General features: G+C 47.1%; 1 protein-coding gene across 2 annotated transcripts in view; it reads right to left on the reverse strand.

The window, feature by feature from the left end:
- Positions 1-209: 209 nt before the first annotated feature.
- Positions 210-25,863, reverse strand: part of LOC137375921 (mothers against decapentaplegic homolog 5) — a 57,327-nt gene continuing 31,673 nt past the window's right edge. The window contains exons 3-7 of one of the 2 annotated variants that reach the window (XM_068043618.1): positions 18,871-19,122; positions 11,822-11,950; positions 8,331-8,552; positions 7,350-7,606; positions 210-2,637 (exon numbers count right to left, since the gene is read on the reverse strand). In XM_068043618.1, coding sequence (XP_067899719.1) covers positions 2,494-2,637; positions 7,350-7,606; positions 8,331-8,552; positions 11,822-11,950; positions 18,871-19,122 — 1,004 coding nt within the window. In that variant the 3' untranslated portion in view covers positions 210-2,493. Of the gene's footprint in view, positions 2,638-4,293; positions 4,968-7,349; positions 7,607-8,330; positions 8,553-11,821; positions 11,951-18,870; positions 19,123-25,863 lie in introns of those variants that run through there. The other variant, XM_068043619.1, reaches the window with a different exon arrangement.

Consider the following 25,863-nt stretch of genomic DNA (forward strand, 5'->3'; position numbering starts at 1 on the left):
TTCTCGTTCAACGGCTTTCCAAAAGTAATCGCTTCCTCCACGGCTCAGTAACCATTCCCCTGTCTATTTCAGTTTGCGATGTGAGCTGGACTACATATGATATACCATATAATTGCAAATTGCTGTAGTGATAATTTAATTGAATTTAAAAGGTGTAGTTTGGCTAGTTTCCAATTAAACCTCATCTTCACAATAAAAGAATAAAAACATTAACAGACAAATGTATTGTCTTTATTAGAGAAACTCGGCAGTACACAGAAATATCCATGCTCTGTGGACTCAAACATGTTCAAACCTTCTCACTGTGTGTGCGTAAAATAAGGAGTAAGCAATGAAAGATTCACAAATATAAAAATGTTCATGGACAGCAAAGCAATTCGCACTGCCAAAAAAATTCAAACATCAAAAATGTAAAAGTTAGTAAAAGAATACGAGAAGGCAATGGCCAAATCCCATCTTAATTAGGATATGCTCAAACTCACTTATTCCCCTACCTAAGTGAGGGGGGGGGGATGAAAGGTGCATTTAAAGACTTTCAGCATTTACCTTACAGCTATTAATGACCATTTTCCCCCATATTTTCATCTTTAAACAAAAAAGCTAACTTTACAAGAATAGAATGTTACAATCTCCAATTTATCATTTCAACAAACAGTATCTTACATTAGTACTGTTAAATCCTATTCAGCATTTGTTTAACAAACGTGGATGTCCAAAAGAAATGGAGAACAGCTTAAAAGATGCATGGACAATTCCCAATATATTTCACAAAGTTCCTAATTCCCTACTGAACCAAAACATTTTTGTCCAACAATTGGTGGTTTAAAAAGTATTTAGCAATTTCTGGACATAACCTAAACATATTGAAATACAGTAAATAAAAATACAACTGTTAATATTTGCATACAAATACACTGACTGCATAACCCCATGATGCAGGATTTACTAGTTTATGCTGTGCAGTTGGGAATTTTCACTGCCTTTGGTGCTGATAATTCAAGCACATCAAGGAAAAAAAAAAGACAGCAAAACATGATTCACACAACTTAAAAACAAGAGGTACCTCTGGTTCCACAAAGACCTAAGCACCAACAGAAAAATTTTATGCTGAGTTCCTGCCTGCAGCATTTATCTATGGGAAATAATACTTGTGAAAGGAATGCCATAACTTGCAACAAGATACTTTCCATTTCTTTTTTTGCATTTTAGCAAAATGTATCTTCCAAATATCAATGAGTAGCTATAGTGTAATTTTACTCCAGATTTTGACAACTATATACATGCCAGATTACAAACCAATTTCCTAACCTACAATTCATGTAAATATCAGGTACTCAGGCATTATAAAGAGAAGCAAATTAATTTTGGCTTATTTGGTACAGAATGAACTCTGAATTAGGCTGTTGCTCATTTGACTTAAGCTATCAAGAAGAGTTCAACCTACATTAAAGGTCAATTTTAATTTTCTCTTACATTATCTATTGTTAGGAATAGACAGATAATAAATGTATTAAAAAACTTAAAGCTTTTAATGCATGCAAGTTTGAAAGCTGGCTGCGTCTGCACAGCAGCAGAAATGCTTGCATTTATGGACAGTTATGATGCAATGAACACACACTGCACTATAAACTGTTTTCTTAGGTCCACCAGCACTTTCCTTGCTCTAAGGATCGAAGAAGTCCTACAGTAGCTCACACAGATTATTAGCGATAGTCTCACTACGAAGCCTGTTGACCAATGAATTCTACTTACTATTATACAACTCGAAGCTCATGAGGAATATATAATACAAACTTAAGACTGTTCCAATACTGAATGCAATTTACATCTGTATGATGACAATACTTTTCTACAAACCCAGACAGCTTAATGTTTCAAAAGCAATGCTCAGAACAGGTTCAGGCTCCTGCATTTCTGAGAAAATGACCATGTTCCATTATCATAAAAGTGAGAAATCATGTTCTGAACTGATAAGCTGCTTGATCAGAAACTCCACTAATAGTTTCCCTGGAATAGTAATATTCATGATAAGAACAATTTAAAAATACATTTTTATAGGATGCTAATATAATTGAAAAAAGAACATCTCATTAGCATCATCATGCTACAACTTAGATTCTAGTTTTACTGCCCATAATTAGCCACCTAAAAATGTTCGTAACAGCTCATTCAATACAATTGGACTTCACAGCAAAGCAAAATGTTGGAGGCATTTAAATCAGATTGAAAGTATCACAAAGATTTTAAAGGCTTCCGTTAATAGTTTTGTAACATTCGCAGCTGCATACAAGCAGATGACAAAAAAACTATAAATACCACTCAATATATAATTAGTGAGTATGGTAAAACAACCAATTGTAAAATCTGAAAGATTGCCATTTGAAGTTTTTTTTTAAAAAAGTGTTCTTCGTCCAGTAGATCTTTCACAGTGCCCAGTTTAAATAAAGCTCCCCCCTCTCATGTTTTCCACAGCCTGTAGATCATATTTTACTGTTAAGATACAGAAGAGATAGGATTATGAGGAGAGCCCATCTGGGTAAGAACTTTGTCCAGCCACTGAAGTGGACCATGAAGATGAATTTCTATCCAACATGGTGTACTAGTTACATCCTGCCGGTGGTATTCTGCACCCCAGCCCTGTAGAAATAAGGAACAAAATATTGAAAAGGTTATTTAGATTGACAACAGAAGTTATTCGTGCCAAGACAGAAGCTAATTATGAACACAAAAACTCTTAGAATATTCCATGATTATGCAACATTTCAAGCCATATTCTTCAATTTGAAAAAGTCCCAGAACAGGAAGGAGGAAACGTGGAAAGGTTTATCTTCCATATGAGCCTAATCAGGAGCACAGCATGCCTTCCCTCAGCCTCATGTAGTATCTCTGCACCTTTTAAGGTGTGCTTTTGTGGAGGAGGAGAATACCAGTCCTGGAGAACGGAACTTCAGTAGCACATACTCCTAGGTTAGATGCAGAGTAAAGCTACCTCAAACACAAAAAGTAAACCCATTGTACCAATATTTTCATTTTCCACAAAAAACATCACTTGGTGCTGCTAATTTCATGCTAGATTCTGGTCAGATTTGCTAAAGGGCCTGAGCCTAACAGAAACTGGGCTGAAAGTACTAAAATTATTTCATAAAAGCAAAAATACTGCAGATGCTGGAAATCTGAAATAAAAAACACAAAGTGCTGGAAATACTCAGCAGGTCAGGGAGGGATCTGTTAAGACAGAAGCAGAGTTAACATTTCAGGACTGTGACCTACTCCTGCAAGATCCCTTAATGAGCCAGGTGACCATCAGCAGTGCAATCGACTATTACAGACCTGTCTTACTCAGATATTGGATTACTGAGTAATTCATCTTGAACCCAGCTCGAAACCAAAAAATTGTACTAGGGCAGGTGGGAGAGAAGGAACAGAAGTTAGGAGAAACGGATGAGGAGTTTTAGATATAGGTTTAAGTGACCAAAGGCGAGGTGACAAATAGTGCTGAGGCTAAGGGAGGATATCTCAGTCAATGCCAGTGTGGGGCTAAGAAGGAAGATACACAAGGATTTTGAATGCAAGATGGACAGGATAGAACAGAGTGAGGTGCTTGAATATGTTTGGGAATGGCAAGTCGTGAAGGTATAACCAGGTAGAGATGCTTTGGTGAAGGAGATGGAATTACAGTAAAAGCTTTGTTATCTGACATGTGCCAGATAAGCAAAAATTCTGGTTAATCAAGAGTTGTACTTACCAAGGCAGGTGGAGATCCAACATTCCATTCCAAAGTTATTACCGGAAGACCGAAGGATACCCAGGGCCCAGCACTGGAAAAACTGATTTTTAATTTTCCCTTAATCCTTTGGGGTCGGTGCACCAATATACCTGTAGTACGCGTGAGAGTGAGTCCTTTCTAAGGAGCATCACAAACTAATGCCGAGAACAATAGACTGCACTTGGGGAAAACTCAGTCCGGGAAAGCTTTGGGCCATTTTGGAAACTCCGGATAAAAGAGCTTGCTGTTTGGTAAAGTGCTGGATAACAAAGCTTTTACTGTATCAGCAGTAAGTTATGATCTGCTGAGTGCCAGGATGTTGATGGATTTGTCTCAATAGAGATGTTTAATAGATTTTTTTTTTTACAAATAGATGGGTACTGTCATAACTTTTTTTTAATGGAATTGAGAAGCAAATGAAGAATAAAAAACAATATTTACTGACCAGCAGCTGTCATGAATATATCTCCTTGTGAAAATTTATGGCTCAGCAGACCATTTGAGTTGTTATTGCGCTACTGTTGCTCCTAATCTCGCTTGTACAGGGTACAGAAAAGCAAAAGTGACCTTAGCATGAGTAACCCTCGTATTTTTCCCCTCGGAGAAGGTTCCTGGTCTCCCTTCAGGATTATACTGACTGTCCAATTGATTTCAAGAATGCATTCTGTGGGGACCTACATCCAATAACTCTGTGTAGAGGCCTGCTACCCGACCTGGACCTGGCAACATGTGTCAGGTTCGGGTCAGGCCCGTCTTCAGGGTCTGGCTTTTGGGCTCGGGCCGAATCCAGGTCGAGTTGGGTTGGGTCGGGTCAGGCCGGACACGCGCAGTAAGTGCTCTGCTGGTAAGTATTGAAATTTTTAAAAAACTTACCCGAGCTGGGAGTCCGGGACGAAACTGAGTCTGCGCAGTGAGCGAGTGACGTCACTGTGATGTCATCACGCATGCGCTGTAGCTTCCTGGAGGTTCGGTGTCAGGAAGGTAAGTAAAGGGATGGTCAGGCCGGGCCGAGTACTGGCAGGTTCGGGTTGGGTCGGGCTCGGGGTAAAATCGGAGGGACTCGGGCAAGGTTGGGCTCGGGTCCACTGTGGTTCGGTCGGGTTCGGGTCGGGTTCTTTTTTCTGACCTGAGCAGGCTTCTAGCTCTGTGGCAATGTGCTTTTGCACCACTTTCCCATCTTTCTCAGTAGATGCAATGTTAGCTGTCAAATAAAACATTTCTCATCAGCATTACACAATAGATTGTGTCCAATTGACCTCATCCTCATAAATCTACCTGTCGCAGATGCATCTGTCCATCCATGGCAGTATTGGCAGCAGTGACCACTGCACAGTCCTTGTGGAGACAAAGCCCCGCCTTCACACTGAGGACATCCTCTATCGTGTTGTGTGGTATTACCACTGTGCTAAAGGAGATAGATTCAGAACAGATCTAGCAGCTCAAAACTGGGCATCCATGAGGCACTGCGGGCTATCTGCATCAACACAGTTGTATTCAATCACAATCTGTAACCTTATGACCTAGCATATCCCTCACTCTACCATTACCATCAAGCCAAGGGACAAACCCTGGGTCAATGAAGAGTGCAGGAGGGCATGCCAAGAGCAGCACCAGGCATACCTAAAAATGAGGTGCCAACCTGGTGAAGCTACAACACAGGACTACGTGCACATTAAACAGCGGAAGCAGCATGCAACACACAGAGCTAAGCGATCCCACAATCAACGGATCAGATCAAAGTTCTGCAGTCCTGCCAGATCCAGTCGTGAATGGTGGTGAATAAATTTAAGAACTAACTGGAGGAGGTGGCTCCAAAACACACACATCCTCAATGACAGGGGAACAGCATGTCAATGCAAAAGACAAGGCTGAAGCTTTTGCAACCATCTTCAGCCAGAAGTGCTGAGTGGATGATCCATCTCGGCCGCTTCCTGAGGTCTCCACCGTCATAGATGCCAGTCTTCAGACCATTTGATTAATTCCATGTAATATCAAGAAACATCTGAAGACACTGGATACAGCAAAGGCTATGGGCCTTGACAACATTCCCAGCTGTAGTACTGAAGACTTGTGCTGCAGAATTAGCTGCACACCTAGCCAAGCTGTTCCAGTACAGCTACAACACTGGCATCTACCCGGCAATGTGGAAAATCCCACAAAAAGCAGGACAAATCTAACCCGGCCAATTACAGCCCCATCAGTCCACTCTCGATCATCAGCAAAGAGATGGAAGGCATCATCGACAGTGCTATCAAGTGGCATTTACTTAGCAACAGCCTGCTCACTGATACTCACATTTAAATTCCACCAGGGCCACTCAACCCCAGACCTCCTTACGGCCTTGGTACCAAAACAGCTGAATTCTAGAGGTGGTGGGAGTGATTGCCCTTGACATTCAGGCAACATTTGACCGAGTGTGTCATCAAAGAGCCCGAGCAAAGCTGAAGTCAATGGGAATTGAGAGGAAAACTCTACACTGGTTGGAGTCATATCTAGCATAAAGGAAGATGGTTGTGGTTGTTTGAGGCCAATCATCTCAGCCCCAGGACATCACTGCAGGAGTTGATCAGGGTAGTGTCCTAGGCCCAACCATTCTCACTTGCTTCATCAATGACCTTCCTTCCATCATAAGGTCAGAAGTGGGGATGTTCACTGACTGTGCAGTGTTCAGTATCATTCGGGGCGCCTCAGATACTGAAGCAGTCCGTGACCACATGCAGCAAGACCTGGACAACATTCAGGGTTGGGCTAAGTGGCAAGAGACATTCGCGCCACACAAGTGCCAGGCAATGACCATTTCCAACAAGAGAAAATCTAACCATCTCCCCATGCCATTCAATGGCATTACCAGTGCTGAATCCCCCACCAACATCCTGGGGGTTACCACTGACCAAGAACTGAACTGGACCAGCCACATAAATACTGTGGCTACAAGAGGTCAGAGGCTGGGAATTCTGTGGCGAGTAACTCACCTTCGGACTCTCCAAAGTCTGTCCACCATCTACCAAGCACAAGTCAGGAGTGTGATGGAAAAATACTCCCCACTTGTCCAGATGAATGCAGCTCCAACAACATTCAAGAAGCTTGACGACATCCAAGACAAAGCAACCCGTTTAATAGGCATTAACCACTTTAAACATTCACTCCCTCCACCACCAGTGCACAATGGCAGCAGTGTACCATATTCAAGACATACTGCAGCAACTTACCAAGGCTCCTGTCACAGCACCTTCCAAACGTGCAACCACCTAGAAAAATAAGGGCAGCATACGCATGGGAATACTGTCACCTGCAAGGTCTCCTCCAAGTCACACACCATCCTGACTTGGAACTATACTGCCGTTCCTTCAGTGTCTCTGGGTCAAAATCCTGGAACTCCCTCCCTAACAGCAGTGTGTGTACCAACACAACATGGATTGCAGTGGTTCAAGAAAGCAGCTCAGCACCACCTTCTCAATGGTAGATAGGGATGGGCAATAAATGCTGGCCTTGCCAGTGACACCCACATCCAGAGAATGTTTTTTTTTTTACATACTATATAACAGCTAATTCATGGTTCAACTTACTGTGCCTTTTTCCTCACCTTAACAAAGCTCATGCGAATGGTACACATCTTGGTGAGTTCGTAGACTGCTTCAAAGCCATGATTTACAGACTGTGCCAGAAGCTGAGCAAATTCTTGGTTGTTGAATATCTTTAGGCTGCAACCACTAGGTATCTTACAGACAGTGGTGGGATGAAAGCCATGGTGGTAGTTGCAATTTCTACTTTGGACAAAAATGCTGCTGTCACTAAGGCATTCAGCATAGACTTCACCTCCCACATAGTATAGGTGGACACCTACAAAAATCAGAGAATATTTAAGTTATCATAGTAATAGTTATATGTATCTCACAAGTTTTCCTTAAAAGCTCAGCCTCTACATGTAAACTGGAATTGCTATCATCCTTACATGGGCCAGGGTAGGGGCAGAGTGAAAGACAGCAGAGGACGTGAGATACTCTTCCATTCAGCAAGAAGCTGGCTAGAAATGTTAAATACGAAAGCTTTTTCAATGAGGAAGGCCATATTTCTGTAGGTAATTCAATACTTTTCATCATTCATACAGTCTTTTCAGACAATTATAGTAAAGTAGTAGAATCTCTGATACAGCAGAGCACTGGTTATCCTGATCTGCTAAAGCGTTCGATAGTGCTTAATGAAAGCATATACATTGTTCTGGGTAGTCGCAATACAGACAGCACTAAAGGAAACTCTCTATATGCTTTTTCAAGTTGTGGCCACATTGTGGGACTAGCTTCAATTTTTATGGTGGATATTGCCTTGCAAGGGAGCCACACATTTGCTGACTCCAGTTTCTTAAAGTTGGTTTGGTTCAAAAACAACTAAGTTTTTATAAATGTATGCAACAAGTTATCACTGGTTCACTGCAGGTGCTCATGTAAACAAAGGCTTCGTATAAATTTAATTCAAGAACTAAAAGTAATTCTGTTTAATGACAATGCAAGTTAATCCTATAATATTTTGGCAGAGCTGGTCAAGTTACTTTAAAATCTAAGCATACCTTTACCAATGTGCCGCCTAGTATTCTCAATGGTGGAGTTGCGATTTACATTGGAAAGAAGGCCAAGACAGAAACGGTTTTTGTTGTTGGATGGATCAGTAAAGCCATCTACTAAAACACTGGTAGAGGAAGCGTGGAAGGCCTCTCCAACTCTATTATTTAGCTCATAGTACACAATGGAACACCAGTGCTTAGGCTCCTCATAAGCAACAGGTTGAACATCTGAAAGAAATCAAGTTAAAGCAGATTATATTAAGTTAGTATACGTTGTATTACAAGATATTTTCCTCTTTCTCCCCTTTCTCTAAAAATAACTCCATGTAGTCTTACAGTGCAGGGAAAGATAAAAGGGAATTTTATACTTTAATTTTTCATAACTAGAAAATTTAACTATGTTTAGGCACTATTTTGAAACATCTTTGTGGTATACATTATGAAAATACTCTTGCTTTGATACAAAAAATTATTGCATTAAAATTCACCTGCTAAAGTTAAAACAGGAAGATCACTGCTAAGTACAGGTACTCCTGTTAAAAATACTCAAATTCATAAATGGCACAATCACAGAAGATTGTGAGCCTCCAATTCAATATTGTTATGTTACCTTTATGACTTGTACAGTATGCACCTATATCTTTACAAATTATTCTGGTGGCACCTATCTAGTAACATCTACTCTAAGAAATGAAGTAAAACACCATATGCCACACTTTTGTTTCCCCAAATGTGGTTTTATTCAAGCACTGGCAAGCTATTTAAATATTATTAAAGCACCTGAGCAACCCTGAAAAAGTGAAACCAAGCAATCAGCTCATTGCTATGAAATGATCTTCACTGCAACCCTAAAATGGAACACATCACTATTTTCTTTCTGCAAGGTAATCAAACAGTTACAAGCTAATTATTATTTTACTAGAGGCACTAAGATAAGTCACTTTCTCATTCTAGACTTGGGAGAATAAAAATGCTTAAATATTGACAGAAAACTTCAAAACATGCTTACTAATCAAGCTTCTATTGGCTATCCTTTAGACAGTATCTATTTCTCTCCCAAAGCAGATTTTTGGACTAAGGGAAGATCAATTCAGCAGAGACCAATATAACTATGGCAAATTTCAGATTTCTTCTGGCAAGCTCAAGTACAGTAGCTTCCTCCAAATGTTTTCCAACACATTTAAAGTGAACTGAGTTTGTAGCTACAGACATTACCAAACTTAACCTAAGAGATGTTTTCTGCCATTAAATACATTTCATCAAACATCCAACCACTCCATTTTGATGGGATGACTTATTTTGTCTTCATAGGAACCAAATGGTTAACTTAAATGTACCTGAACAGCAGAGGACAAATTGCAATAAATGGTTTATAATATACAGCACACAATTCAAGTTAGAAGATTTGAATATTAGCTTGTTTCTTCACAACACTGTTCCAATAGAGTCCATAGTTAGTAGTCAAATAGCATGCATAGTGTGTCGTGAAAAAAAATCTTTTAGATTGCTGAACATTAGAGCCGCCACTCCAGCCTGGGTTGTTTTCACGTTAACCTAAAAAAGGACAATACATTTAAAATTGTGAAATGAAAAAAAGATGGGTTAATTTGGTACCAGAGTGCCCAATTTGTTAGGTCAGGTGTACTGGAAATGTTTGGAAGAGTGGGTGTTTTAGGAGAGGTGGTCAAAAAAAGAACAGAGAAAAGGGAATGGAAGATATCCTGTTGGGTGGCTCAAGGTTCAGCTGCTTCCTTGTGTATCAATATTGACTTTCAACTTTGGAGTCGAACTAAATCAGCCATGAACTCCAGTTCCTATGAGATGCAACATTGTTCTTTAAACCACCATCTAAACATTCCCTGTGGGACTCCCTTGCGTTTGTGGAGAAGAGGCAATGGTTACAGTTTATAATCATGAACTTTTGTTTGTTGAAGGGAAAAAATGATATTGCATGTACTGAAAGTATCCATTTTATGGCAGTTGAAATTTTAGTTCATTATGAACATGGCTATCATAAACTATCAAGCTGGATCACTAAACTTATTCCTGTAGTCAGGAAGGTACAAAAGCAATCTTAAAACCAAAGAATGGCAATCAGTGAAATGAGCAACAGAATGTATAATTAAGGCAGCTTACAATGTAAGACCACTCTATTTCCTGAATTAGGACTGGAGTTTTACAATTTACGAAATTTAGTTGTTGAAATGGCTGAACGTGTATACCGTACAACTTTACCCATCTCGCTGCAATCATGTCAAAGCAAACCTGTGGACAAAATGCTTTACAAAAGGTTTTTTTTTTTATAAAGGGAGGTAACATTTTAATATCGTTTAATTGTGGACATCAACATGCTCAATTTTACCATACATTTAATACATTTCTTTCAATTCTATAATGAAGTGAAGTGTTCACCCAGAACATGGGCAATACTTAATAATAAATAAAGTTATGCAAAAAGTAGTCTGAATGAGTAGTAAGCGATACTAACATTCAGCTCCTTTATACCGCTGGCAGAAATAATTCTCTAAGACAAACATGATGCAATTGGTGGTGGTACTACTACTACTATTTATATAGCACCTTTAATGTAATAAAATGTCACAAGGCGCTTAAGACCATTGTGAAGCAAAATTGGGCACCAAGTCACAAGGCGATATTAGGGCAGATAGAAGTTATGGCAGAGAGGTAGCGTTTAAGGAGTGTCTTGAAGAAGGAAAGAGAGATAGAAAGGCAGAAGTTGAGAGAGGGAATTCCAGAGTTTAGGGCCTAGGCAGTTGAAGACACATCCGCCAATGATGCAGCAATTAAAACCGGGAATGCTTAAGAGGCTAGAATTAGCTGAGTACAGATATCTGAGGGTGGTGGGGTTGGAGATCACAGATAGGGAAGGGCGAGGCCATGGAAGAAATTGGAAACAAGGATGAGAATTTTAAAATCAAAACATTGCCTGACCTAGGTCAGCAAGCACAGGGGTGATGGGTGAACAGGACTTAGCATGATTAAGGACATGGGCAGCAGAGTTTCGGATGACCTCAAGTTTACAGATGGTAGATTATGGGAGGCTGACCAGGAGTGCATGGAAACAGTCAAGTCTAGACATAAAGGCATGGATGAGGGTTTCAGCAGAGGAGCTGAGGAAGGGGCAGAGTTGGGCAATAGTGCGGGAATGTGGAGTTGAGGTAAAAGATCAACAATGATCTTATTAAATGATGGAGCAGGTTCAAGGGCCGAATAGCCTACTCCTGCTCTTACTGATAATGCTCCTACATTATAAAATTTGAATTGTTAAATTAATGTCATCAATTTTAATCTAAAACTGCTTACTGCATTCAAAGACTAGATAGAGTAGGAACAGCAGAAAGTCATCAGATCAGAAGAATTTTTTTTTAAAAAAGGATCAAGCCTGCTATTAATCCTCTGAATGACTGGAACAGAAATAGAATAACGGTTAAGCAGCACTAATTTAGGCTGACTATTTATTAGTTCTGGGATCTTACCTCTAGTTGAGATAATAGGCAAATTGGGTATGCTGGAGGTCATCATGACATTCCCTGTGTCCATTGGTTGCGTACTGTCCTGATTCATCTGCTCTTCTGGTGGCATGTAAGCAGGTGGAGGAGTATCAGCTGTATCAAAAGAGAGCATTTATGACTTAACAGCATACCGGGGCTCAAAATAAGCTTGAGAACCACCAAGTCAGCACCGCCAACAGCTGATAAAATTTACTGGCATATTAAGTCTCATGTCTTGTGCGCATCTGTCACACCCCAGACGCAAAGTAATTTTTTTTAAAAACCCACGTAATTCATCCTGGGTTTTTGTGGGCTGGAGTTTGAAATTGAAGCAGCTAATCATCATAAATGTCCTTGACCATGGAAGATCCACTCAGTTTATTTAAATGTACAACTGACATCAACAAATTCTTGTGCATTCAAAGATTCTAAACAATCTTCTGAGCGTTAAAGCATGGGCAACAGGCATTTCATAAAAAGTTGCTCCAATGGAGTAATCACATGCATTGGTCTCTCCCTGGCATATCAATGTTTATTGTGAACCCTGATAAGGCACTGAGTTGATTGACAACTATTCTCATTCAGTTAAATAGATATTTCAACAACACTTCCCTTCAGCCAAAAAAAACCTCTGCAATCACCTTCACATTTAACTGTTAAAAGAAAAATCATTATACTTTCTTACTGCATGTTGTTGAACACACGCATACAGAACGTAGCAGGTTCCTCAAAAATCTATCTCCGACATCCTAACCACTAGACAGAAAAGTAGCGCTACCCATACAGAACCAAGTACAGATTTATGTATGCTCAATCATGATAGTGTTTCAATAGAGAAACAAATGTAATACATTCCCATTTATGCAAATCTGATAATCGTCAGGAAGTAAAATATGGGAACAGACAAGAACAACCCTTCAACTAAGATACCAAGGTAAAGGGTGAAGGAACATTGTATAGAACACTACCAAGATTGAAAATGCAGTAGTAGGAAGAGAAAATAATCAAAATAAGTATCAAAGTTGGATTTTAAATGCCTAACTCTCTACGAAATAAGGAATTCCACAGTTTTGAGGTCCAATGTGCCTGTGACAAAGGTCAACTATCCCTCCTCATCCTTCTCGACCTGTCTGCAGCCTTTGACACACCACCCTCCTCCAACACTCCTCCAGTGTTGTCCAGCTGGGTGGCACTGCTCTCACCTGGTTCCATTCTTATCTAATCTAGTCATAGCCAGAGTATCACTTGCAATGGCGTCTCTTCTTGCTCTTGCACGGTTATCTCTGGTGTCCCCCAAGGATCTATCCTTGGCCCTCTCCTATTTCTCATCTTCATGCTGCCCCTCAGCGACATCATCTGAAAGCAGAGTGTTAGTTTTCACATGTACGCTGATGACACCCAGCTCTACTTCACCACCACCTCTCTCAATTCCTGCACTGTTGCTAAATTATCAGACTGCCTACCTGACATCCAGTACCTGATGAGCAGAAATTTCCTCCAAATTACACATTGTGAAGACTGAAACCATTGTTTTCGGTCCGTGCTCCAAATTCCATTCCCTACCTACCAACTCCATTCCTCTTCCTGCCAACAGTCTGAGACTAAACCAACCTTTGTGTCGTATCTGACCCAGAGATGAGCTTCCAACGACATATTCACGCCATCACCAAAATCGCCTACTTACACCTCTGTAACATTGCCCAACTTTGCCAGTCTTAGCTCATCTGTCTCTTGAAACCCTCACTCATGCCTTTGTTATCTCTGAACTTGACTATTCCTACACATTCCAGGCTGGTCTCCTACATTTTGCCCTTTGTAAACTTGAGCTCATCCAAAACTCTGTTGCCTATGTCTTAAGTTGCACAACTCGCACCAAGTTTCATTCATCTATCAGCCCTGTGCTCCTGGTGAAGCAACATCTTGATTTTAAAATTCTCATCATTGTTTTCAAATCCCTCTATGGCCTCGCCCCTCCCTAACACTGTAATTTTCTCCAGCCCCACAACCCTGAGATAACTGCGCTCATCTAATTCTGGCCTCTTGCACATTCCTGATTTGAATCACTCCACCATTCTAGGCAACCTTTAGTTGCCTCGACCTTAAGCTCTGGAATTCCCTCCCTACACCTCTCTACCTCACTTTCCTCCTTTAAGTCACTCCTTAAAACCTACCTCTTTGACCAAACATTTGGTCATCAGACCTAGTATCTCCTTAGGTGGCTCAATTGTGTTTTATAATGCCGCTATGAAGTGCCTTGGGACGTTTTATTGCCTTAAAGACATTTCATAAGTATAACTTGATGCTGGTGTTGAGAAAGATTGAAAGAGAACCATAGAAGAATTATGGCACAGAAGGGGGCTTTTCAGCCCATCATCTCTGCGCCGACCGAAAAAACTAGCTGCCCAATCTAATCCCACCTTCCAGCACCTGGTCCATAGCCTTACAGGTTACAGCACTTCAGGTGCATGTCCAGGTACCTTTTAAATGTGTTGAGGGTTTCTTCCTCCACCACCGTTCCTGACAGTGAATTCCAGACACCCATCACCCTCTGGGTGAAAACATTTTCCTTATGACCCCTATAATCCTTCTTCCAATTACCTTAAATCTGTAACCCCTGGTAATTGACCTGCCGGTAGGGGAAACAGGTCCTTCCTATCTACTCCATCTAGGCCCCTCATAATTTTGTACACCTCAATTAAGTCACCCCTCAGCCTCCTCTGTTCTAAGGAAAACAACGCTAGCCTATCCAATCTTTCCTCATAGCTGCAACTTTCAACCCCTGGCAACATTCTTGTAAATCTCCTCTGTACTCTCTCCACAGCAATTATCCCGTAACTGTAATGTGGTGACCAGTACTGTACGCAATAATCCAGCTATGGTCTAACCAGCGTCTTATACAGTTCCAGCATTACATCCCTGCTTTTGCATTCTATACCTCGGCCAATAAAAGAAAGCATTCCTTCTTCACCACTCTATCTACCTGTCCTGACGCCTTCAGGGATTTGTAGACATGCACTCCAAGGTTTCTCACTTCTTCTACCTCTCGCAATATCTTCCCATTTATTGTGTATTCCCTTGCTTTGTTTGCCCTCCCCAAATGCATTACCTCACTCTTCTCCAGATTGAATTTCATTTGCCACTTTTCCACCCACTCAACCAAACCAATGATATCATGCTGGAGTCTACAGCTATCTTCTTCACTCTCAACTACATGACCAATTTTTGTGTCATCAGCAAATTTCCCAATCATGCTTCCCACATTTAAGTCCAAATCATTAATATATACCACAAACAGCAAAGGACCCAACACTGAGCCTTGTGGAACACCACGGGAAACTGCTTTCCATTCACTAAAACATCCGTTGACTACTACCCTTTGTTTCTTGTCACTGAGCCAATTTTGGATCCAATCTGCCACATTCCCCTATATCCCATGAGGTTTCATTTTACTGACCAGTCTGCCATGCGGGACCTTGTCAAATGCCTTACTAAAATCCGCATCCACTGCACTACCCTCATCTATCCTCCTTGTTACTTCCCCAAAAAACTCAATCAAGTTAGTAAGACATGACCTTCCCTTAACAAATCCATGCTGACTATCCCTGATTAATCTGTGCCTAAGTGGCAGCTTATCCTGTCTCTCAGAATTGATTCTATAGAGTAGGAGACTGCTATGAATTTCAATTCTGGATCACAATCTCAGGATTCAATCCTGCAACTCTTTGGACTGGCATTATTTGCTATTTCTTTCATACTGGTGATCACAAGAAATAGGAGCAGAAGTAGACCATATGGCCCATCAAGCCTGCTCTGCCATTCAATACAATCATGGCTAATCTTGGGTTTCAATTCCACTTTCCTGCCCGCTCCCCATATCCCTTGATTCCCTGTGAGACCAAAAATCTATCTATCCCAGCCTTAAATGTATTCAGTGATGTAACATCCACAACCCTCTGGGGTAGAGAATTCCAAAGATTCACAACCCTTTGAGTGTAATAATTTCTCCTTATCTCAGTCCTGAATGATTGGCCCCATTTTCTAGATTCCCTACCAGAGAGAACAATCTCTTAGCTTCTACCCTATCAAGCCCTTTCAGAATCTTGTATGTCTCAATTAGATTGCCTCTTATTCTTCTAAACTCCAAACAATACAGGCCCAATTTACTCACCCTCTCATCATAGGACAACCCCCTCATTCCAGGGACCAATTTAGCAAATCTTTGCTGCACTGCCTCCAGTGCAAGTATATCCTTTCTTAAATGTGGAGACCAAAACTGCACACAGTATTCCAGGTGCAGTATCACCCAAACCCTGTACAATTTCAGTAAGATTTCTTTATTCCTGTACTTCAATCCCCTTGCAAAAAAGGCCAACATGTCATTTGCCTTCCTAATAACCTGCTGCACCTGCATGTAAACATTGTGCGTTCCGTGGTGGATAAGGAACTATTATCAATTGTGATCTGGAAAGGATCTACTATAAAACAATTCCAGCAGTAGCATTTACAGATACTGAAGAATTCTAAGATCAGTTTTCTGACTCTACACTGGGCAATACAGGAACTTTAATTATCTCTAATATTCAAAGAACTATGGACTGTACTGCATGGTACAAAGGCCCAGGAGTAGTGAAGTAATCAAATCCACAATTTAATTCAATTTCAGAGTTTCTCAGTCAATGTTAGAGCCATCAAAAGATCTATTTGTATGTTGGTGCTAGTGCGATCAATCACAATTTTTAATGTGCATTTCGGCATGGACTGGACTGGTGATTTACAGAGGTCACCTAATATGTTTCTGAACAAGGTTGAGACAAAATATAAACTATATAATGCATTTCTTTTAAACTTCTTACATTCTGTGCTTTATTAATGCAAGATGTAGCCCAAGGCACTTGTGCTGAGCATTGCAACAAAATGAGAAAAAAGCCAATTTTTGCAGCAAGCTAAAATCCTTAAGCAGGTTAAGAAAATGTCAGCGACAAAAAGTCCTGAGTTTTGTAGCAATAGATTACGAATCTCCTATGGCTTTCTTCATTCTCCAAATATTACGAACGCGCCACATGCCTTAATCAAGCTGGCTTAATGGGTTCGGGAAGCCATGTGATTTAAAATGCACATTAAAGTATAAATTACGCAAAAAAGACATGGTTGAAGCATTTGCAAACATCTTCAGCCCGAAGTACTGAGTGGATGATTCTTTTTGGCCTCTTCCTGAGATCCTCACCATCACAAATACTTCAACCAATTCAATTCATTCCACATGCCATCAAGAAGCAGCAGATTTCTTTTTAAACAGTTTGCCTCTAGCCAAGTTGTTCCACTACAGCTCAGCAAGGGCATCTACTTGATTATGTGAAAAGTTGCCCAGATGCATACTTTCCACAAAAAACATGACAAATCCACCTCAACCAATTATGATGCTATCAGCCTACTCTCAATCACTGTGCTATCAAAAAGCACTTACCAATAATTAGTTCAAACATAGATAAAAAAACTGAATGCCAGAGGTGAGGTCAGGGAAGCGTGACTGGTCTTGACATTAAGGCAGCATTCGACAGAGTGTAGCACCAAAGGACCCTAGCAAAAGTAGTGTCAATGGATATCAGGGGAAAAATCTCGAGTGGCTGCAGTCATACCTGGCACAAAGGAAGATGGTTGTGACTGGCCTCCAATCATCTCAGCCTCAGATCATCATTCTGGAAGTTCCTCAGGGCAGCATTCTTAACCCAACTGTTCTCAGCTGCTTCATCAAATAGCCTTCCCTTCATCATAAACTCAAACAGAGATGTTCGTTGACGACTGCAGAGTGTTCAGATCCAATCATAATTCCGCAGAAAATGAAGCAGTCCCATGCCCACTTCCACGAGACCTGAACAATATCTCCCAAGAGAAAGCCTAACCACGTACCCGACATTCAATGACATTGCCATCCTCAAATCCACCATCAACATCTGCGGGCACTACTGACTAGAAACGCAACTGGTCCAGCCACATAAATGCCCTTTAGCACAAGTCTAAGGTTGGACATTCTGCAGTAAGTGGCTCGTCTTCCAATTCCCCTGAGCCCCTCCACCATTTAACAGTACAACTCAGGAGCATAATGAAATTGTTTCTCTGACTGTTGCTGAGCCTACAAAACCAGCTTTGCAGCATTTTTTATACTGTGCTACAAGAAAGATAGTAATTAGCTTATATTTAAAAACAAGTCATCTGGTAATAATTGGCACTGATGTTTCAAGCTCCAGAGTGGAAACCTGAAAGGAAAATAACCAGAAGTGTGCTAACAAAAATCAAATCAAACATGCAGGCTGTGAAAACTGAGGGATCAGCTATGCTAACTTATAAACTGTGGCAAAACTGAATTTAAAGGATTGATTTGATTCAACACTGAAAAACATGTTGTTGGAGTGCAGAACACAATCTTTTAGGTGAGAAAAGTAAATTAATGCTGTTACAGAGACACTGGGGCTTTACCAGATGCAGGAGTTGGTAGCAACATAGACCACAGCCCATTTCAAATATTACATCAATTTATATGCATGCTAAAACATGCATTTATATGGCACCTTGAACAGAGAAAAACGTCCCAAAATACTTGAGGTGGTGTTAAACAGGCATTTTCCCTAGTTCAAAATCAAGCTATTAATTTCTATTGTGCTTAGAGAACACTGAATAAAGAACGACAGACTGTCCTCAGAATAGTTTCTAACTTCAACAAAAGCATTTGAAGCTCAGTTGTAAATCCTAATCACAGCTCCCTTTATGAAAAGAGCTTACTTGAAATTGATTAAAAATCAGATTTTACCAACATATTTCAAAAGAGACTGATGCAAGCTAATGTTCAGGGCAAGTACTCATCACTCCTTTCCATATTTCTGGCATGTTTCTTCTGATATTTTCAAAATAACAATGTCTGACTTAAATTTTAATGTAGAATCACATTTACTGTGAAGAAACAAGTAATATTTCATAACAAAATAAAGCATTTCTCTGAAATTTACGTTTCTAAAAACAAGTACTAAATCGGTCCTTACCTGGCAGCTGGAAAGGACTACTTGGTCCAGAACTGGCTGGAGAGCTGGGGTAGGTGCTGCTGGCAGGAGATGGGGGGTATGGGCTATTTGGCGAAATAGGAAATGGATTACTATTTGGCTGTTGGAAGGAATCTGGAAACGTGGCATTGTGTGGCATATGGGGTTCATTATGACTCAAATTCCTGAACTGGACTAGAAGGCTGTGCTGTGGGTTAAATTCACTGTGTCTTGGAACCAAAACTGGAGGCAGAACTGGAAAAAAAAAGGTAGACATATTAATTGTTAGGTGTTGACTACAGTATAAATTTTACTACAGTCTAGAAACATGCCCATCTGATCATTTAGTTGACAAATGAAAAATGTATTAACATTTAATTAAGTGCAAAATATTTAGACATTTGGTCTTTTGTATAGTCTTCATGTAGATATGTGATACAAATTAGTGAGAACTTCAATCAAAACAATATAGTGGAGAGCATGTTCGACTCCAATTTATGCCACAGATGCAGTTTCATTGTGAATCAGAACAAACATCTGCTGACTTATTTTGTGAGTTCCTCCATTTCTTTTCTGTAGTTTCCCTGCTGCCTTTCCCCTTCTGCAACATTTCTAGCCCAATTTTGCACATTATGCATAATCCTGATCATAGTGATTCATGTAAACCCAAGAATTGATTTTGATAAAAATTTATTTAGCAACTGTGGATATGCACTTTTAATTTTCAGAAGCAGCACACATTTAAAATGTGTTAATACTGCACCAATTTAGTTTCCTTTAATTGTCCCAGGCCAAACTTTGTGCTTAGATTGCACAGAAACACTACCTCTCCACTCCATCCTTAAAAAACTTCCCAAAAAACAGTATCTATATAGGCAGTATATGCTACTGCCTTCCAAAGGTAAATTTGACTGAATGTGAAGGAGCATTTTAATCACTAGGTCCTTGTAAGAATGGAAAATGATTTTTAAAAAGTCTGATCTTATTGATAAACTTATACTTAGAGATCAGTTTGTTTCAAGTAGTATTGTATTTTGATGCATTGAAATCTATGTTTAACTACAGTTGGCAAAAGACATCCTATAATGAAACCTCCATTTAGAATCTACTCAATCATAATCAAAAAACAGAAAAAAAACAAATTCTAACAGTCTGCGACAGAAATTGCTGATCTAATTATTGGCAATCGTTACACAGTCAGATAAAATGCCTTAAATTTTCCTCTGAATTCTAGTCAATTTTAATAGCCTATGTTGAAGAGAACAGAGCGGGGGGGGGGGAAAGACACAGAGAGAGAGAAGGAGAGAGAGAGACGGGGGGGGGGGGGGGGGGGGGGAGAGAGACGAGGGGGGGGGGAGAGAGACGAGGGGGGGGGGAGAGAGACGCGGGGGGGGGGAGAGAGACGCGGGGGGGGGGAGAGAGACGCGGGGGGGGGGAGAGAGACGCGGGGGGGGGGAGAGAGACGCGGGGGGGGGGAGAGAGACGCGGGGGGGGGGAGAGAGACGCGGGGGGGGGAGAGAGACGCGGGGGGGGGGAGAGAGACGCGGGGGGGGGGAGAGAGACGCGGGGGGGGGGAGAGAGACGCGGGGGGGGGGAGAGAGACGCGGGGGGGGGGAGAGAGACGCGGGGGGGGGGAGAGAGACGCGGGGGGGGGGAAGAGAGACGCGGGGGGGGGGGAGAGAGACGCGGGGGGGGGGAGAGAGACGCGGGGGGGGGGGAGAGAGACGCGGGGGGGGGGGAGAGAGACGCGGGGGGGGGGGAGAGAGACGCGGGGGGGGGGGGGAGAGAGACGCGGGGGGGGGGGAGAGAGACGCGGGGGGGGGGAGAGAGACGCGGGGGGGGGGAGAGAGACGCGGGGGGGGGGGAGAGAGACGCGGGGGGGGGGAGAGAGACGCGGGGGGGGGGAGAGAGACGCGGGGGGGGGAGAGAGACGCGGGGGGGGGGGAGAGAGACGCGGGGGGGGGGAGAGAGACGCGGGGGGGGGAGAGAGACGCGGGGGGGGGGGAGAGAGACGCGGGGGGGGGGGAGAGAGACGCGGGGGGGGGGAGAGAGACGCGGGGGGGGGGAGAGAGACGCGGGGGGGGGGGAGAGAGACGCGGGGGGGGGGAGAGAGACGCGGGGGGGGGAGAGAGACGCGGGGGGGGGGGGGAGAGAGACGCGGGGGGGGGGAGAGAGACGCGGGGGGGGGGGAGAGAGACGCGGGGGGGGGGAGAGAGACGCGGGGGGGGGGAGAGAGACGCGGGGGGGGGAGAGACGCGGGGGGGAGAGAGACGCGGGGGGGGGGGAGAGAGACGCGGGGGGGGGGAGAGAGACGCGGGGGGGGAGAGAGAGCGGGGGGGAGAGAGACGCGGGGGGAGAGAGACCGGGGGGGGAGAGAGACGCGGGGGGGGGAGAGAGACGCGGGGGGGGGGAGAGAGACGCGGGGGGGGGGGAGAGACGGAGAGACGCGGGGGGGGGGAGAGAGACGCGGGGGGGGAGACGAGAGACGCGGGGGGGAGAGAGACGCGGGGGGGGAGAGAGACGCGGGGGGGGAGAGAGACGCGGGGGGGGGAGGAGAGAGACGCGGGGGGGAGAGAGACGCGGGGGGGAGAGAGACGCGGGGGGGGGAGAGAGACGCGGGGGGGGGAGAGAGACGCGGGGGGGGGAGAGAGACGCGGGGGGGGGAGAGAGACGCGGGGGGGGAGAGAGACGCGGGGGGGGAGAGAGACGCGGGGGGGAGAGAGACGCGGGGGGGGGAGAGAGACGCGGGGGGGGAGAGAGACGCGGGGGGGGAGAGAGACGCGGGGGGGGAGAGAGACGCGGGGGGGGAGAGAGACGCGGGGGGGGAGAGAGACGCGGGGGGGGAGAGAGACGCGGGGGGGGAGAGAGACGCGGGGGGGGAGAGAGACGCGGGGGGGGGAGAGAGACGCGGGGGGGGAGAGAGACGCGGGGGGGGAGAGAGACGCGGGGGGGGGAGAGAGACGCGGGGGGGGGAGAGAGACGCGGGGGGGGAGAGAGACGCGGGGGGGGAGAGAGACGCGGCGGGGGGAGAGAGACGCGGGGGGGGAGAGAGACGCGGGGGGGGAGAGAGAGACGGAGAGGGGGGGGAGAGAGACGCGGGGGGGAGAGAGAGACGCGGGGGGGGAGAGAGAGACGCGGGGGGGGAGAGAGACGCGGGGGGGGAGAGAGACGCGGGGGGGAGGAGAGAGACGCGGGGGGGGAGAGAGACGCGGGGGGGGAGAGAGACGCGGGGGGGAGAGAGAGAGACGAGGGGGGGGAGAGAGAGCGGGGGGAGAGAGCGGGGGGGAGAGAGAGAGACGAGGGGGGGGAGAGAGAGACGAGGGGGGGAGAGAGAGAGACGAGGGGGGGGAGAGAGAGACGAGGGGGGGGAGAGAGAGAGACGAGGGGGGGGAGAGAGAGAGACGAGGGGGGGAGAGAGAGAGACGAGGGGGGGGAGAGAGAGAGACGAGGGGGGGGAGAGAGAGAGACGAGGGGGGGAGAGAGAGAGACGAGGGGGGGGAGAGAGAGAGACGAGGGGGGGGAGAGAGAGAGACGAGGGGGGGGGAGAGAGAGAGACGAGGGGGGGGAGAGAGAGAGACGAGGGGGGGGAGAGAGAGAGACGAGGGGGGGGAGAGAGAGAGACGAGGGGGGGGAGAGAGAGAGACGAGGGGGGGGAGAGAGAGAGACGAGGGGGGGGAGAGCGAGGGGGGAGAGAGACGAGGGGGGGGAGAGAGAGAGACGAGGGGGGGGAGAGAGAGAGACGAGGGGGGGGGAGAGAGACGAGGGGGGAGAGAGAGAGACGAGGGGAGAGAGAGAGACGAGGGGGGGGAGAGAGAGAGACGGGGGGGGAGAGAGAGAGACGAGGGGGGGAGAAGAGAGAGACGAGGGGGGGGAGAGAGAGAGACGAGGGGGGAGGAGAGAAGACGAGGGGGGGGAGAGAGAGAGACGAGGGGGGGGAGAGAGAGAGACGAGGGGGGGAGAGAGAGAGGGCGGGGGGGGAGAGAGACGAGGGGGGGGAGAGAGAGACGAGGGGGGGAGAGACGAGAGAGACGAGGGGGGGGAGAGAGACGAGGGGGGGGGAGGAGAGACGAGGGGGGGGAGAGAGACGAGGGGGGGGAGAGAGACGAGGGGGGGACCGAGAGACGAGGGTGGGGGATGCACGAGAGAGCGAGGGGGAGAGAGACGAGGGGCGGGGAGAGAGACGAGGGGGGGGAGAGAGAGAGACGAGGGGGGGGAGAGAGAGAGACGAGGGGGGGGAGAGAGAGAGACGAGGGGGGGGAGAGAGAGAGACGAGGGGGGGGAGAGAGAGAGACGAGGGGGGGGAGAGAGAGAGACGAGGGGGGGGAGAGAGACGCGGGGGGGAGAGAGACGCGGGGGGGAGAGAGACGCGGGGGGGGAGAGAGACGAGGGGGGGGGAGAGAGACGAGGGGGGGGAGAGAGACGAGGGGGGGGGAGAGAGACGAGGGGGGGGAGAGAGACGAGGGGGGGGGAGAGAGACGGGGGGGGGGGAGAGAGAGACGGGGGGGGGGGAGAGAGAGACGGGGGGGGGGGGGGGAGAGAGACGGGGGGGGGGGGGAGAGAGAGACGGGGGGGGGGGGAGAGAGACGGGGGGGGGGGGGAGAGAGACGGGGGGGGGGGGGGGGGAAGAGAGAGACGGGGGGGGGGGGGGAGAGAGAGAGCCGGGGGGGGGGGGGGGGGGAGAGAGAGACGGGGGGGGGGGGAGAGAGAGACGGGGGGGGGGGGGAGAGAGAGACGGGGGGGGGGAGGGGGAGAGAGACGGGGGGGGGGGGGAGAGAGACGGGGGGGGGGGGGAGAGAGACGGGGGGGGGGGGAGAGAGACGGGGGGGGGGGGGGAGAGAGAGACGGGGGGGGGAGGGGAGAGAGAGACGGGGGGGGGGGGAGAGAGAGACGGGGGGGGGGGGGGAGAGAGAGACGGGGGGGGGGGGGGAGAGAGAGACGGGGGGGGGGAGGAGAGAGAGACGGGGGGGGGGAGGAGAGAGAGACGGGGGGGGGAGGAGAGAGAGACGGGGGGGGGGGAGGAGAGAGAGACGGGGGGGGGGGGAGGAGAGAGAGACGGGGGGGGGGGAGGAGAGAGAGACGGGGGGGGGGAGGAGAGAGAGACGGGGGGGGGGGGAGGAGAGAGAGACGGGGGGGGGGGAGGAGAGAGAGACGGGGGGGGGGGAGGAGAGAGAGACGGGGGGGGGGGGAGAGAGACGGGGGGGGGGGGAGAGAGACGGGGGGGGGGGAGAGAGACGGGGGGGGGGGGGAGAGAGACGGGGGGGGGGGGGGGGAGAGAGACGGGGGGGGGGGGAGAGAGACGGGGGGGGGGGGAGAGAGACGGGGGGGGGGGGGGGGAGAGACGGGGGGGGGGGGGGGAGAGAGAGACGGGGGGGGGGGGGGAGAGAGAGACGGGGGGGGGGGGAAAGAGAGTGACGGGGGGGGGGAGAGAGTGACGGGGGGGGGGGGGGGAGAGAGTGACGGGGGGGGGGGGAGAGAGTGACGGGGGGGGGGGAGAGAGTGACGGGGGGGGGGGGAGAGAGTGACGGGGGGGGGGGGAGAGAGTGACGGGGGGGGGGGGAGAGAGTGACGGGGGGGGGGGGGAGAGAGTGACGGGGGGGGGGGGGGGGGGAAGAGAGAGACGGGGGGGGGGGGGGGGGGAGAGAGAGACGGGGGGGGGGGGGGGGAGAGAGAGACGGGGGGGGGGGAGAGAGAGACGGGGGGGGGGGGAAGAGAGAGACGGGGGGGGGGGAAAGAGAGAGACGGGGGGGGGGAGAGAGAGACGGGGGGGGGGGAGAGAGACGGGGGGGGGGAGAGAGAGACGGGGGGGGGGGAGAGAGAGACGGGGGGGGGGGAAAGAGAGAGACGGGGGGGGGGGAAAGAGAGAGACGGGGGGGGGGGGAAAGAGAGAGACGGGGGGGGGGGGGGGAAAGAGAGAGACGGGGGGGGGGGGGGGAAGAGAGAGACGGGGGGGGGGGGGAAGAGAGAGACGGGGGGGGGGGGGGGAAGAGAGAGACGGGGGGGGGGGGGGAAGAGAGAGACGGGGGGGGGGGGGGGAAGAGAGAGACGGGGGGGGGGGGAGAGAGAGACGGGGGGGGGGGGGAGAGAGAGACGGGGGGGGGGGGGGGGGGGGGGGAGAGAGACGGGGGGTGGGGGGGAGAGAGAGACGGGGGGGGGGGGGGGGGGGGGGGAGAGAGACGGGGGGTGGGGGGGGATAGAGCAGAGAGAGATCGAGAGAGAGATGGAGGGAGAACAGAGCACCGAGTATGAGGGGGAGAGAGAGGGGGAAGGGGAGAGAGACGTGGGGGAGAGAGCACAGATAGAGAGAGAGAGGGGGGGGGGGGGGGAGAGGGAGAACAGAGCAGAGTGAGACAGAGAGAGAATGAATTTGAGGTCCAAGAAACAAGTTGGGATTGCAACCAATAAAGACTACCAACACAGAACTTCAAGTTTCAGGCGGCTGCCACCAGGTACATCTCTGGGTAGTAGTACCAGTCAAAGGTGACCCAGTAATTTCTTAGTAGATGAGATTTTCATGAGTTAAGACTATATCCTTGCTGACAGCACCCATAGTGAGGTCAAACTATGTGGCAAGGCAGGTAATAGTTGGGTTCACAAGAGGTGCAAGGGAAATAATAGTCACTGGTGTCAGAGATAAGACAGCTTCTATGCCTGGAATTTGAATACATTGTGCTTAGCAATCACCATTTTAGGGCGTTAGGTAAAAACTACTTCTCCAGTAAAAGAATGAGGGACAAGTGTCGTCAGAGTACAATCTTTTCCCCAGTTATCCAAACCACTTGGCTCTTTCAAAAAAGGAAGTGGTAATTTGCTTTGCAGAGATCTTCTGTATATGGAAGACCTATCACTTTTTTTTTTGAAGTGGCTGTATCTTCCCCACAAAGTAAAAGATGTGTTATGATCAAAACCTGCTGTAATTTCAAAGTTCTTTGACTGTGATGCCAATTGTTATAAACTGCCGTCCAGCAGATGCCAAGTCGAGGTTATGGTTCTAAATGA

Source organism: Heterodontus francisci, chromosome 12, assembly GCF_036365525.1.
Source record: "Heterodontus francisci isolate sHetFra1 chromosome 12, sHetFra1.hap1, whole genome shotgun sequence".
In the NCBI taxonomy this organism is placed as follows: Eukaryota; Metazoa; Chordata; class Chondrichthyes; order Heterodontiformes; family Heterodontidae; genus Heterodontus; species Heterodontus francisci.